The sequence below is a fragment of the Xenopus laevis genome, chromosome 4L, assembly GCF_017654675.1.
Source record: "Xenopus laevis strain J_2021 chromosome 4L, Xenopus_laevis_v10.1, whole genome shotgun sequence".
Taxonomy (NCBI): domain Eukaryota; kingdom Metazoa; phylum Chordata; class Amphibia; order Anura; family Pipidae; genus Xenopus; species Xenopus laevis.
This window is the reverse complement of record NC_054377.1, coordinates 131150561-131164679: the sequence shown is the minus strand read 5'-3', so window position 1 is coordinate 131164679 and position 14119 is coordinate 131150561. Positions and strand designations below refer to the sequence as shown.

The 14119-nt window shown below is 42.0% G+C and overlaps 1 protein-coding gene across 2 annotated transcripts; it reads right to left on the bottom strand.

The window, feature by feature from the left end:
- Positions 1 to 1084: 1084 nt before the first annotated feature.
- Positions 1085 to 13131, bottom strand: thumpd3.L (THUMP domain containing 3 L homeolog). 2 transcript variants are annotated; one of them, XM_041590813.1, is made up of 11 exons: positions 13007 to 13102; positions 10245 to 10305; positions 9816 to 10063; positions 9390 to 9467; positions 8150 to 8743; positions 6113 to 6243; positions 5231 to 5300; positions 3606 to 3721; positions 2768 to 2875; positions 2179 to 2302; positions 1085 to 1842 (listed from the first exon to the last, which is right to left on the bottom strand). In XM_041590813.1, the coding sequence occupies exons 3-11, from the start codon at positions 10053 to 10055 to the stop codon at positions 1672 to 1674; spliced, it is 1632 nt and encodes a 543-aa protein (XP_041446747.1). In that variant the 5' UTR covers positions 10056 to 10063; positions 10245 to 10305; positions 13007 to 13102; the 3' UTR covers positions 1085 to 1671. The 2 variants fall into 2 exon arrangements, with proteins under 2 accessions (XP_041446747.1, XP_018114524.1); XM_018259035.2 differs by lacking the exon at positions 10245 to 10305 and having other exon boundaries at positions 13007 to 13131.
- Between the last annotated feature and the right edge of the window lie 988 nt (positions 13132 to 14119).

Below are 14119 nucleotides of genomic sequence, written 5' to 3'. Positions count from 1 at the left end.
CTGGCCCACCGGGATACCAGGATATCAGTGATCCCTTCATTGAATGGCCAGCGATGCAAGCGAGGAATATTCTGTGTGAGATTGGAGTGTATGGGGCTAGCACCCGAAGTCTCGCGATAGCTGCAACCAGGAAGAGAACGCTGTACGCCACAGTGAGCTCTGTCATAGCCGCTTCTCCATTGGAATAAAAACTCCCGGTGGAGCCCTTCTGCTGATCCAATTATTTGCCTTGTATGTCTATACCACAGCCATTCCCCCATTTCTAAGAGAGAAGAGACGAAATGGAGGGAAAAATGGATGATATTATGTAAGGAGAAGTGATTAAAATAATAAAGAAGAAAGCAGAAAAGTGAATGGAGAAAAAAAAGGAAAATAATTTGGAGAGTGGGCCACCTTTTTTCCACATTTGGATCAAAAATAAAACAGTACCTTGTACTTGATCCAAACTAAGATATAATGAATCCCTATTATAGACTTAGAAGATCCAAATTACAGAAAGATTCATTATCTGGAAAACCCCAGGTACCAACCATTCTGGATAACAGGTCCCTTACCTGTACCTACTGTCCAGCATCTATGCCTCAGGCTTCAAAAGTGGACTACATATGCTGTCCACTGTGCTACCGGAATGATTTTCTAGGCACCATAACTCCATAAGAAACTGAGGCCAAAGCAGCAGCAGCACAGTCCTGGTAACTTCAGGAGCCAAAATTTCTGATTTTTATATTGGTAACACAATTACGCTCTCTGTACTAGTGATGCCGCAGAAAAGGTAAGCGCTGGATGCGAGTTGGGTACGGCATCCAAAAGGCAGTAACGCCCTTGGCTATGGCTTCTATATTCCTGCTGCAATAAAAACATGACAATTTGCCTGGTATTTACAGTGCAATATATACTGAGATGGATGCACATTTAAGATTAGAGGTTGTGATTGGTCAGCCCTATGCCAGTTTTTCTCTGTTTGGGTCTGGCTTGATTGTAGGGCCACAGCAGTCAGAAATCCGCAATAATGTTGTCAACCTGGAAAGAATGTCGCTGGCAGTTTAGAATAAAAGAAAAACTAAAAGAAGAAGACTTATGATGCTTTGTAAATAACGGGTTACATTTATTTAAACAACAAAAAATAAGATTGTCAATAAATACAGAGAGAATTACCTTCTCTACCAAACCCTTAAAGGGAAAACAAACCTTATTATAACATGGCTTCAGCAGGCTTTTTAAAGCACACTGACCAATTCATCTCCGCATATATCTGTAAGTACCTTGCAATGCTCTTTGCTTTTCTTAAATTATTCTCCATATCCACCAATAGAACAGTGCCATCAAGTTGTCAGAAAAAGATACGGCTAAACTGAAGCAACTTATATGACATACCCCTGTTATACATAGAAGCAAAAATATGATTCAAGTATTAATCAATGCCCCAATGTCAGGGAACCCTGTCCTAATGCCTGATCAGCTATGGATGGAAATGCCAGTATAATGCAAAGTTGTATTTACTCTTTTAAGAAAAAAAATCTAAGCTCAGCTTTAGAGACTGAGCTAAGCCAAAGAAAATGTCAGACACCAGTGTTGCCTCAGAAAAGGTTAGAAAACCAGTTAGCAGAAATCCGTTTGAACACCTGAGAAATATATTAGAGCCCGTTAGTGAGAGGAATTCAGGCCAGTTGGTCACTCCTCCTTGGGGCAAGGGGCAGGATTAGCTGTCTGGCTTCCCTCCTGCATTTCTTTAGTGCTGTCATTTGAGGTACGTTTCAGAAGGTAAACTCCTGCATGAAGCCCCCCTATGTTCACCCAGACTGTGTGCATTTTTCTCCATAGGTGTCCAGCTTTGGCCAAGGCCTAAAACAGAGCAGATATAAATGTAACCCAAACTGTAGTACATGTGCAAAGGAATATTAATATAGTAATCCTAGCCTCAACATATACTGGAAGTTCTTACTTAACAACAAATGTGCATCATGTAGACACAGGGTTTCCCATGAAGCAGTGGAGCCTGTGCACCTGATCAGCTATGCCCTAATGAACATGAATCTGACCAAATGCTGCAACTAGTTCACCCACACCTTGTTCCTTTAACAGATAGCCCCAGCCCCACCCCTTTAGCAACAGTCCAGGCTCCCTGCATCCTGACAGGAGTCCTGCTATAGTTCCCCTTTAAATTAAAGTTACGGATACCTTAATGAAGCACTTCCTGTCATGTGTTAGCAGCACAGCTCTGCCCGTCCCAGCTCTGCACACACGACTCATCTCTCTCAGGCAGGCCGGGTACAGGTCCCAGTTCTTTTTCTTCGAACCCATTCTAAATACAAAATAAGAAAGTACAGTGCAATGATTGGATGGAATCTTTGGTCTGGGCAAAGTGAAAGCATCAGATGTGCAACACCTGCTTTGGGTCTAGTAACCCATAGCAACCAATACAGCAAGTAACATTTTCTGGGCTATTCTCTGAAAGCAAGCATCTCATTGGTTGCTGTGGGCAACTAGATCTGGAACTAAATAAATCCCTTGGTGATTTAAATCAAAATCATTTCTGACCAGGATATTGACAGCATGTCTAATACATGAGCAACCCTGGTAGCTGGTTAACTACAAGACCCAACATCCTTTAGCTGCCAGGGCATTCTTAGTGTAATTTTTAAAATGCGATTAATTCCTTGGCCGTTATGTGATTACCAGTAAGCACAATATAAGTTGTGCAGTAAGAGGTTCAGATATCCCTGTTATTGTACCATTGTAATTGCACCATTATCACAGCAACACTCACCTCTTTCCAAACGGCATGTCGGTGACAATGACATCCACTGATCCCTCTCTTAATGGCAGGCTGGAAATATCCCAGTGAACTGCATCTATAGGGAGACCCAGCTGAGCACTAAAAAGAAATGACAAAGGGAATAGCCTTAAGTTATACAACAGATGAGATTCCAGAGACCTTTCCATTTATTCACTGTACTGCTGTCCCTTTAAAAGCACTCTCCTGGGCGAGTAAGCCCTCTGTGATTTTTTGGAGTGCAGTTCTACCACAAATGCAGTGCCAAATATATACGGCTTATGATAGAACTTAAAGGGCATGTAAAGGCAAAAAAATAAAATACCATTTTTACTTTCTTTAATGAAAAAGAAACCTATCTCCAATATACTTTAATTAAAAAATGTGTACTGTTTTTATAAGAAACCTGACTGTATGCAGTGAAAGTCTCCCTTCATTTACTGCTGTGGATAGGAATTGTCAGATGGTCCCTAACTGCTGAGCAGGGAAACAATCATACTTATGAACAGCAGGGGGAGCCCCCACCTTACTTCCCAGCCATGCAGAACTCAAGCAGCTTTGTTTATGACGATCCCTAAGCAGCCCAGACCACACTGAGCATGTGCACAGTCTTAGTCTTGCAAAGATGTTTAACAAAGTTACAAGATGGTGACCCCCTGTAGCCAACTTTGAAAGCATAAATTATTTGTTTGATTAGACTTGTGGTGCAGTAAGTTCATGTTTATATTTAGTATACAAAATACAGCATTTCTAGCATTATTCTATTTTAGACTTTACATGCCCTTTAATTATATAAAATCAAGAAAACAAAACAGTAAATAATATACATCACCTTTCTGGGCTCTGATGCTTTCTCAGTAATGACTGGATGTTGCTCCCAGTTCTATTCACTGCCTGTTTGTTATTGTCTCCAGCAAGGAAGAAACAGCCCGGCCATTCATTCACACCCTGCAGAAAAAGGCACAAAGTGAAGTAAAATGGCATCTGCACACTACTGTGTTAAAGGATAAGTAAACCTTTAAAACAAGTGAATGTGAAATTGATGAGGGTGCTATTCTAATCACTTTTGCAATGTACATTCATTATTTATATTTTTTTAATTCTAAGATATTAAAGGATACATGTACTGTTAATATGAATGACATTTGTTACAACAGTGTCGCCTGCTGGTCATTTTCTGACCACCAAGTAGTCAAGGAATTTATCAGGAGAAAGAAAGAGGCTGCTCTGATGTTCTTCTGCTTAGGAAATATTTGAGAAAGGTTTCTAATTTTATTCCTACAAAAGAACATCAGAGCAGCTTCTTTCTTTCTCCTGACAACTTCCTTGACTACTTGGTGGTCAGACTGGTGGGAAACTGACCAGCAGGTGGCGCTGTTGTAACAAAATTCATTCATATTTACAGTACATGTATCCTTTAATATCTTGGAATTAAAAAAAATAAAAATAATGAATGTACATTACAAAAGTTCTTAGAATAGCCCCCTCATCAATTTCACATTCAATTGTTTTAAAGGTTTACTTATCCTTTAATAACACTTCATTTGAGCCAGACGGCATAATTCATCTGCTTACCTAGACTGGAAACAAAGTATTAAAGGAAGTGTAAACCCTCAAAACAAAAAGAATACAAAATTGCTCAGAGTGCACTTCTAAGCACAGTGCGTATTCATGATTTTATTTTCTAGTTTTCAAAATTTTAGGAGTTTTTACACTTCTAATATAATGAATTTGAAACAACAGCGCCACCTGCTGTTCATTTTAGATGACAGGACATGGTTGATAGAAGAAGTCAGAGAAAAAAGTTTTTATATCCATTTGTTTCCAGGGTTTACATTTCTTTGAAATGATTCAATCTCAAAAACGACCAGTAACATCAACATTTTTTTAAAAAAAAATTGTTAGTATACATTAAAAAAAACACCAAGACAAATTAAAATTTAAAATCGCCAAGTCTTTATTAAGAAATAACTTACATAAACTCTGCGTGCGCTCCTCTTCACGAAAGCGATCGGACGATCCATCGCGCGGCACTCGATTCCTCCTCTCCTTATAGGAGACAGCCAGGGAGGAGAAATCAAGCTCTGTACGATGGATCGTTGCCCTGTCGTCTTTTCTGAAGAGGAGCGAATGCCGAGTTTCAGTAAGTTATTTCTTAATAAAAGCTTTGCGATTTTAAAGTTTAACTTGCCTTGGTGTTTTTTTAATGTATACTAACCAATTTTTAAAAAAAAAAAAAAAAAAGTTTTAATGTTACTGGTCCTTTAAGGAACTGACTTCCTGACTTCCTTTAACCCCCAAGCTTTGCCCTTAATTACTTATGATATGATACCCTCACCAACATGCCTATATAGCCCTGGGCTAAAGTACAATCATATTCTGGCTTCCACATGACAGGTCTGTGTGCTGACACAATCATTTAATTCTGACAGTCAGTAGCAGCCAATCAAGTATTACCTCTATTGGGATGGAGCCTGTCCCACACATTGGATCAATAATGACATCTGATGGCTGCAAGTCACAGAGTCTGGGGAAAGAGGAGGATGAACGCTGTTTAAAGGGGTTGTTTTCCTTTGGGTTAACTTTTAGTATGATGTAGAGCTGGGGTCCCCAACCTTTTTCACCCATGAGCCACATTCAATTGTAAAAAGGGTTGGGGAGCAACAAAAGCATGAAAAATATTCCTAGGAGGTGCCAAATAAGGGCTGTGATTGGCTATTGGCAGCCCACAGGGTCCACATTACCCTAGCAACCATGCACTGATTTGAAAGAGTGGCTGGACTACGGAATAGGAGAGGACCTGAATAGACAGATGAGTAATACAAATTAGGAATAACAATACATTTGTAGCCTTACAGAGCATTTAATTTTAGATGGCGTCAGTGACCCCCATTTGAAAGCTGGAAAGAGTCAGAAGAAGGAGGCAAGTAATTAAAAAAACTATAAAAAATAAATAATGAAGACCAATTGAAAATTTTCTTAGAATTGGCCTTACGAAAAGGTAACTGACAAGGTGAAGGATAATACAGGTCAATACAGAAATCACTTGGGCTCCATCTAAACGTATCTTCCATGTGCAGTAAAATGCATGTCATTCTTTAAAAACATTAGGCAGATATTCCTGATAACTGATTATTGGTGTATCATAATAATAATAATAATAATACAATGTATGTGAGCAATGGGCTCAACCTGAATGACGAGTCCTTATTCAACCTCATTATCTATATACCGATATGTTTGTGAATGCTCAAAATACTTTCACATTCTATTTTAGTCTTCAACTCCAACAGTCTGTGGAGGGGCAGCTGGAGGGCGACAGATCGTATCTGACCTCACCTGAGCATCCCGTATGCTAGGGTGGATCGCAGGGTGGTAGGACCGAAATGCGTGATGTTCCTGCGATGCAGACTCTCCTCAGTGAGCGCAATTCCCACCACCATCTCATTAAAGCTGATGTTCAGCAAGACCTGGGGAGGAAGGAATTGGGATGGTAAAACCAGGAATCCATCACTTCACAGTGTCAGAGACAGAATACCATGGCAATCTGTGGAATCAACTAAAAAAAACGTATATTTCATTCTGGAAGTTCAGATAGTGTTTATCCACCTTGTCTACATAACTCAACTGAATGAGTTCATGTCAAACAGAGAAGGATTTATTCCCTCAAAGGGGTTGTTCACCTTCCAAACACTTTCCAATTCAGTTGTTTTCAGATTGTTCCCCAGAAATAAAGACTTTTTTCAATTACTTTCCTTTATTTATTTTTTTTTACAGTTTTTCCAAAACCTATTGAAAAAATGGTGTTTCAGTCTGGCAGCTCAGTAATTCAGGTGAAGACAATTTTGCAACATTGAGTTGATCCATTTCTCAGCAGCATCTCTGGAGTATTAGCAGTTACTGTTTAAATTCTAACAGCTGTCTAATGAAACCCAGGGATTCTGCTCAGCAGGGACAAATAAGAAATGTTTATCAAGGGTCGAATTTAGAATTGAAAAAACTTCAAAATTCGAATTCAAAAAGACCAACCTCAATTAAGTCAAAGTTTTTTTTTTTTTGGTCGAATAGGTCAGTTTTTGGCCGATTTTTCAAAGTCCACCAATTGACTCCAAATTCTAGGAGGTCCCCCATAGGTTAAAACAGCAATTCGGCAGGTTTTAGATGCCGAACGGTCGAAGTTGAATTTTTAAAGAGACCGTACATGATAAATTTCAATATTCATTTTTTTTCAGATTCGAATCGAAGTTGGACTATTACCTGTCGAAATACACAAAAAAGAGCTTGAAATTCGAATTTCTTTCATTTGAAAATTCACCTCGACCTTTGATAAATCTGCCCCTAAATGTATCAATTTAGAACAGATTACAGGGTCGGCTACCGCCCATCCAGAGCTGCTTTAGAAGGTGAAAATGACACTTTACACTTCAATATTAGAAAAACAGCCACACATAGAAAATAGAGTAAAGTAATTGGAAAAAGTCTTTATCTCTGGTGATCTATCTGAAACCAACTAGTTGTTTGAAGGTGAATTACCCATTTATTAAAAAAAACCCTAACCCCACATAGACCCCCCTCACTCCCCCCCCCCAGCCTAGCTGCTACCCGGGCAAATGCCCCAAACTTTTTACTTACCCCTCGTCGCAGATTCAAGGATCAGAGTTCACAGCAGCCATCTTCTGGGTCTTCAGTAATCTGAAAAACCGGCATGGCGGTGCATGCGCAGTTGGAGCAATTTCTTGGTTTGCGACACCTGCGCATGCGCCAAGATTGCCGGAAATTGTCAAGGGCCGGAAGAAGACACAAAGTCCTGGAAGATTGCTGCCGTGAACTGCGATCCCTGAATCTGCACCGAGGGGTAAGTAAAAAGTTAAGGGCATTTGGCCAGGGTAGCAGCTGGGCTGGGGGTGAGGAGGGTCTATGTGGATTTTTTAATAAGGGGTTTGTTTCTCCTTTAAGGCATGTTTGTGTCTCACTACGAATAGCATTTACCATTCTGATTTATCCCATGAAGCTGCACTGCTGTTTCCTCCAGGAGATAGTGAATGTGCTATATCATCATCTTGGATCACATTCATTACTGGCACATTTCGGAGACAACCCTCCCTGTCACTAAGGAAAATCACCCTCCGACTTTATGTGGGGGTTAGCCAGCAAGCAGAAAATTCTGCAGGGAAATTTAGCACCAATTTATGTATTTCAGCAAGTTTAGATTCCCCACTAGGGTTCACTCAGATTATTGATTACATGGTGGCTCTGCAGACCAATTCAATGAAACAATTCAATAACATAGAAATGACTTGTAAGTTTCTGCAATTCTAACAGTTGAACTTCCCCTTTAAAACACACACACGCTGCAGTAAAATGTCATTGGCTCACCTCCACATCAAACTTTGTCATGTCAGCTTTCCACTGGAAGTGATCTTGCACCGCCCCTCCAAAGTCTCTCGCTGCGTCGTTGGAAGTGAAACTGTGTTTGTCTCCGGATCGGTTGCAGGTGACTCGGAATTTCAAGACATTACAGTTATCCGAAGCCGTTCCATTATCCTTCCCGTCGGAATCAGGCGGAGTATCTGCATCATTGCCTGAATGTTGGCTACCCTGTGCTTCTGCTTCTGATGAAGCCTGAGATGTGGGAGGCTCTTGCATCTCCCCAGAGGATTTCGCTGGTGCGTCCTCCTCTCTTGGGTGTTGGATCACAGTAGGAGAATCCTGATCTTTACATAATCCTGACTCCTCATCTTCCAAACTACCTTTTTCTAATGAGCCCCCCGACTGCTCTTTGTCTCCACCCTCCTCTCCAGAAATCTCTGCTCCTGTTACTGCCATTGGCTGCTTCCTCTCTTTCCCAGGGTACCCTGCTTTCTTGCGCTTCTTGCGTTTTTTCAGACTGTTGTTGAGTTCCCAAGCGCTAAGTGCTTTCTCCCAGGGTAATTTTGCAACCAGATCCTGAAGATCTTTAAGTGCATCTTCCTGTTAAGAGTAGATCAGACAATCATTTGTTTCTAAAAGGAATCTACAGTGCTACGTTGATGGGGCAGTGACTTGGAAAGAAAAGGAAATGTAAAACCCTCTACAAATTAAAGTCAAATTGCCCAGAGTGCTCTTCTGGGCATGTTTGCAATTTACATAATCTTTTCTAGTTTTTAAGATATTATCAGTTTTTAGACTGCCAAAATAATGGATTAGAAACAACAGCTCCACCTACTGTTCATTGTGGCTGGTTGGACACACTCAGTAGAAAATTCAGTTAGTGAAAAAAGAAGTGATGTAGCTCTGCTTAGAACTGACCAGAGAAATGTCCCTGGTCAGATACTCTCACTCTTTTCTGCTCACTAACTCCACTTTTTGAGCAGAGCAATATCACAAGACTTTACTCTGCTCGGCAACTTAATTTTCGGCTGACTGTGGCCAGAACTAAACAGCAAGTGGTTCTGTTTCAAATTCATTCAAAAACCGTTTATCTTGAAAACTAGGAATAAATAACAGAAGTGTTCAGAAGAGCAATTTTACATAAATTTGCTTTGAGAGTTTACATTTCTTATAAAGAAAGAACGCAAGGGGGCAAAGCGGGATAGAAACGGCTGGACTGCAGAATGAAAGAGCTCACAGCACTGACCTTTGTCTCCTTGAACGGGAAATCAGTAAACTCTTTCACGATCACAAACAAATTGTCCACGGACCTCAAGCGATGGACCTGCCAATCAATAAAGACTTTATGTGGGTATAAAGTGATAACAATGTAACCCCCCTTGTTAAAATAATACATATTAGTCATTGAAAGGCCTATTTGTGGCCAACAGTCGCCTGCTTTATATCTCACTCTTACAACCATCTGTACGAGCAATGCAACTAGTTGGTCTGGTTAACCTTGGTTCTGGCCCTGGCCCATTGGATCTACTGCCATCAGAAAGGAAGACCATAAATTCTCTAACTATCCATGAAAGAGGTCTGCAGTCCAATAACATGACTGCTTGTATGACCTGCAGTTACATTATGCCCAAGGTTTTTTCCCAGAAGCATCATCCCATTTCCCGCCAACTACCTGGGCTAGGCCATCCTTCTTGATATCAAAGTAGATCTTGCCTCGGTCTTTGCTGATTTTGCACGGACAGCCCAGTTTCTCCTCCACTTCTGCGGCAGCTGTGAACTCAAACCCAGTGGGGACCGTAGCGCCAATGGTAATATGGGCATCTTCTGAATTGGTATCAACACATGGCACCGTACTGGTGTCTGCCAGGGTCACCTCTGACATAGCACTCGCCACTTCATCAACCTGTGCCATGTTGGTCACTTAAAGGAGAAGGAAAGGTTAAAACTAAGTAAGCCTTATCAGAAAGGTCCACCTAAAAATACCAGTAAACCCTCAAAGTAGTGCTGCTCTGAGTCCTCTGTCAAAAGAAACACTGCATTTCTTTTCTTCTGTTGTGTACTCATGGGCTTCTGTATCAGACTTCCTGTTTTCAGCATATACCTCCAGGGCTAGGGCTTGAGCATGCTCAGTTTGCTCCTCTCCCCCCCCCTTCTCCTTTATCCTATTAATAAAATAAAACCCTCCATATTAATTATTATTACTTTTAATACCATCCATATTATATTATTAATAAAACTCTCCATATTGTAAGTAACTCATATTACTGGGATGGAAATGTCACGTTATTTTGTCATTGTTTATTATCAAAGCAATAAATACCTGTCTTTATCCTTTAAATTAGACCAGCCCTGGGACAATTTCTCTACACTGCCTCTAAAAGGGCCCCTGAGTCAATGTCCCACAGGTCTCTGTAATTTCTTGGTTAAAAGCAGCTCTGCAGTCTGATATACATGCATGGGATCCCTTATCTGGAAACCAGTTATCCAGAAAACTCGGAATTACAGGAAGGCTGTCTCCCATAGACTACATCTTAATCAAATAATTCACATTTTGGAACATGATTTCCTTTTTCTCTGTAATAATGAAACAGTACCTTGTACTTGAAGATATAATTAATCCTTATTGGATGCGAAACAATCCAATTGTGTTTATTTAATGTTTACATGATTTTTAAGTAGACTTAAGGTTTGAAGATCCAAATTACGGAAATATCCCTTATCCAAGAACCCCAGGTCCCAAGCATTCTGGATAACAGGTCCCATACTTGTACTATGAAAATGGATACATAATGACAGGTCAGAGGATAAAACTGTAGAGGGGTTCATTATTGTTGAGCCCCTTAAAAGAGAAGGAAAGTCATTTTAACCAAAAAGCCAAAAGTTAGGCACCCCCAAGTGGTTGTATTTACTTACCTTAAACTCCGGGCCTGTGCTGCTATGAGCAGAAAACTGCACCGACCCGGGGGTTCTGCCAGTGAACACCACAGAGTGATTGTCTTCTTCACTTCTTCCTTCTTCAAATTTCATAGGGCAGACGCATGCGCAGTAGAACTAAATAGCCAACTTTTTCATTAAAATTTGGCTTTTCACTCTACAGACCATGCACAGCCACGAGAAGAAAGAAGCAGCAGAAAGAGGATTGCTCCGTGATGCTCACTGATTGCCATTCGTAAGGGCGAATTGCGGTGTGCGAGCAAATTCATGAATCAAGGCGCGCATGCATGGAAGCATTAATAAACGGGAAACTGCACAGACAGTCAGAGAGAGAAGAGACATGGGGCAGGCGACAGAGAAGGTATGTGTCTGTCGCCCCCCAGCTTTGCGCCCTAGGCATGTGCCTATTCTGCCTACCCCCAGTTCAGGCCCTGCCCCCTTCTCCTTTAAGCTCACAGTTTTGTACTGTGCGTCAGGAACGGCACAGATAGGGGTAAAACTACAGAGGATGCAGACCCTACGAATGCCAGGCGGCATAAAAGTATAAGGGGCACAGTTGGGCAATGACTTATATATATGATATGAAAACTGGATGTTGCTGCGGGGCCCTGAAACTGTCTGCTAGTTATGCCACAAGGGCCCTAATGTTACAGTCAGGGCCATCAGGGAGGGACAGGGGGGACAAGTGTCCTGGGCCCGGGCCTAAAGGAGGGCTCGGCACTGCTGCACTTTTCGAAGGGCCGGGCCCCCCTTGACAGCTCTAAAGCCGTGCCGCCCGATTAAAGTCCCGAACAGACAAAGTCCTGAAGTGGCGGAAAGACCAGAAGTCACGAAAACAGCTATAATTGAAGTCCTGAAGCCACAAGTTCAATTCTACTGACACCAATGTGTTTTTTTTTTCAATTTACTTGTTAGGGGGCCTTGGCGCCAAAGTTTTTTTAATAAAAATATTTTCTGCGGCCCCAATTTTTTTTTTTAACTTGTAAGGGATCCCTGGTACCAAATGTTTTAACTTGTAAGGGGGGTCCGGGTACCAGTGTTTTTGTAAAAAAAAAACTTTTATGGGGGGACCTAGCACCACAGTTTTTTTTTATTTTATTATAAGTTGGCCCTGACCATCAATAGCTTTTTATAACTTGTGTGTCTGGGGGGGGGGGGTTACCTTTTTTAGCGCTGATGTCTGTGTGGTCTTTTATCTGTGGTGTGGAGTGGGCGGGATCTGGGGTGGGGTGGGGTCTGGGTGAGCGGGGCCCAAACAATTTTGTTGTACGGGGCCCCGTGATTTCTAATGGCTGGTTACAGTGAAATGGGGCCCTAAGTGAAAAGTCAGCTGAGGATGGTGACCAGGCCCGGACTGGCAATCTGTGGGTTCTGGCAAATGCCAGATGGGCTGCTGTAAGATGCCATAGAAAGGGAATATTAAGTGGGCTGTTTGGGCCTCTTTTTACTTGCAATGCCAGGTCCTATTTGAATCCCAGTCCAGACCTGATGGTGACCCCCATTGCTTTAAGGCACATACAGTGGTAACCCCAATACTAAGCTACAATTCATTGAACACGTGATCCACTTGCAACAGACTAATTGTAAATCGGGGACATTTGCACCCCGTCCCCTTTAAATCCAGTATGGCAGAAGGTTCCCCAGGTAAAACTGTTGTAGAAGCACCAGCACTCCCAGCAGCCTCTCTGTGACTTATAAAATCAGTTGCGAGTATAAATCGTTCTCCATTGCGTCTAGAAGCGCAAATGTACAAAACTACAGCTGAACTCAGCCTGAATCTCTCCAAGAACCTCCCGAGAGGCAGATTCCCTGATCTCTCCGTCACTCTACGTCCTTGTTTATATCACTTGCGCGAGTTGGTGCTTAACCTAAAGAATTAGGCGAATCCGCAGTTGAGATACATAAGTGACCCCCTAGCAGCCTACTTACTAGAGCAGAACCCCTCCAGATATCAATCAGGATCTTGCTAGAAGTTGGCAGCGTGCGCACCGGGGGCAGACATGACACTCCATTGATTATTCGGTGCTCGGCCAGTAAGACTGGGGAAGAATAATGGCTGCGATTCCAAAGCCTTTCCAGCAGGTGTCGCTATGAGATTTGTGGAAATTATCATGCACAAGTCTGCTCCCTTTTATTTTTCATTCCTTGTCACACTCCTTCCATCTGATTATGTTCCTCGATGAGCCTGTAGCAGTGTGATGTTAATACAATAGTAAATGGAGCTAGTAGAGAATTTCTTTTTCCTTTATAATTTTTAAACTCCCAAATGTTATTATCCCATTTGCTACTATAGTTACCAGTAACCATCTCTCCCTACATCTATCCCACTGCTACTACAGGCACCATCTCTCTCTACTATACCTGCTATACCACAACCCCAGTACCTTCCCAGAGACTATTATCCACTGTTACTATAGGCACCATCTCTCCCTACTATACCTGCTATCCCACAGTCACACTCCCTTCCCAGAGACTATTATCCCACTGTTACTATAGGCACCATCTCTCCCTACTATACCTGCTATCCCACAGTCACACTCCCTTCCCAGAGACTATTATCCCACTGTTACTATAGGCACCATCTCTCTCTACTATACCTGCTATACCACAACCCCAGTACCTTCCCAGAGACTATTATCCACTGTTACTATAGGCATCATCTCTCCCTACTATACCTGCTATCCCACAGTCACACTCCCTTCCCAGTAGAGATGTCGCGAACTGTTCGCCGGCGAACTTGTTCGCGCGAACATCGGGTGTTCGCGCTCGCCGGAAGTTCGCGAACGTCACGCGACGTTCGCCATTTTGGGTTCGCCATTGTTGGCGCTTTTTTTTGCCCTCTCACCCCAGACCAGCAGGTACATGGCAGCCAATCAGGAAGCTCTCCCCTGGACCACTCCCCTTCCCTATAAAAACCGAAGCCCTGCAGCGTTTTTTCACTCTGCCTGTGTGTGCTGAAGAGATAGTGTAGGGAGAGAGCTGCTGCCTGTTAGTGATTTCAGGGACAGTTGAAAGTTTGCTGGCTAGTAATCGTTTTGATAC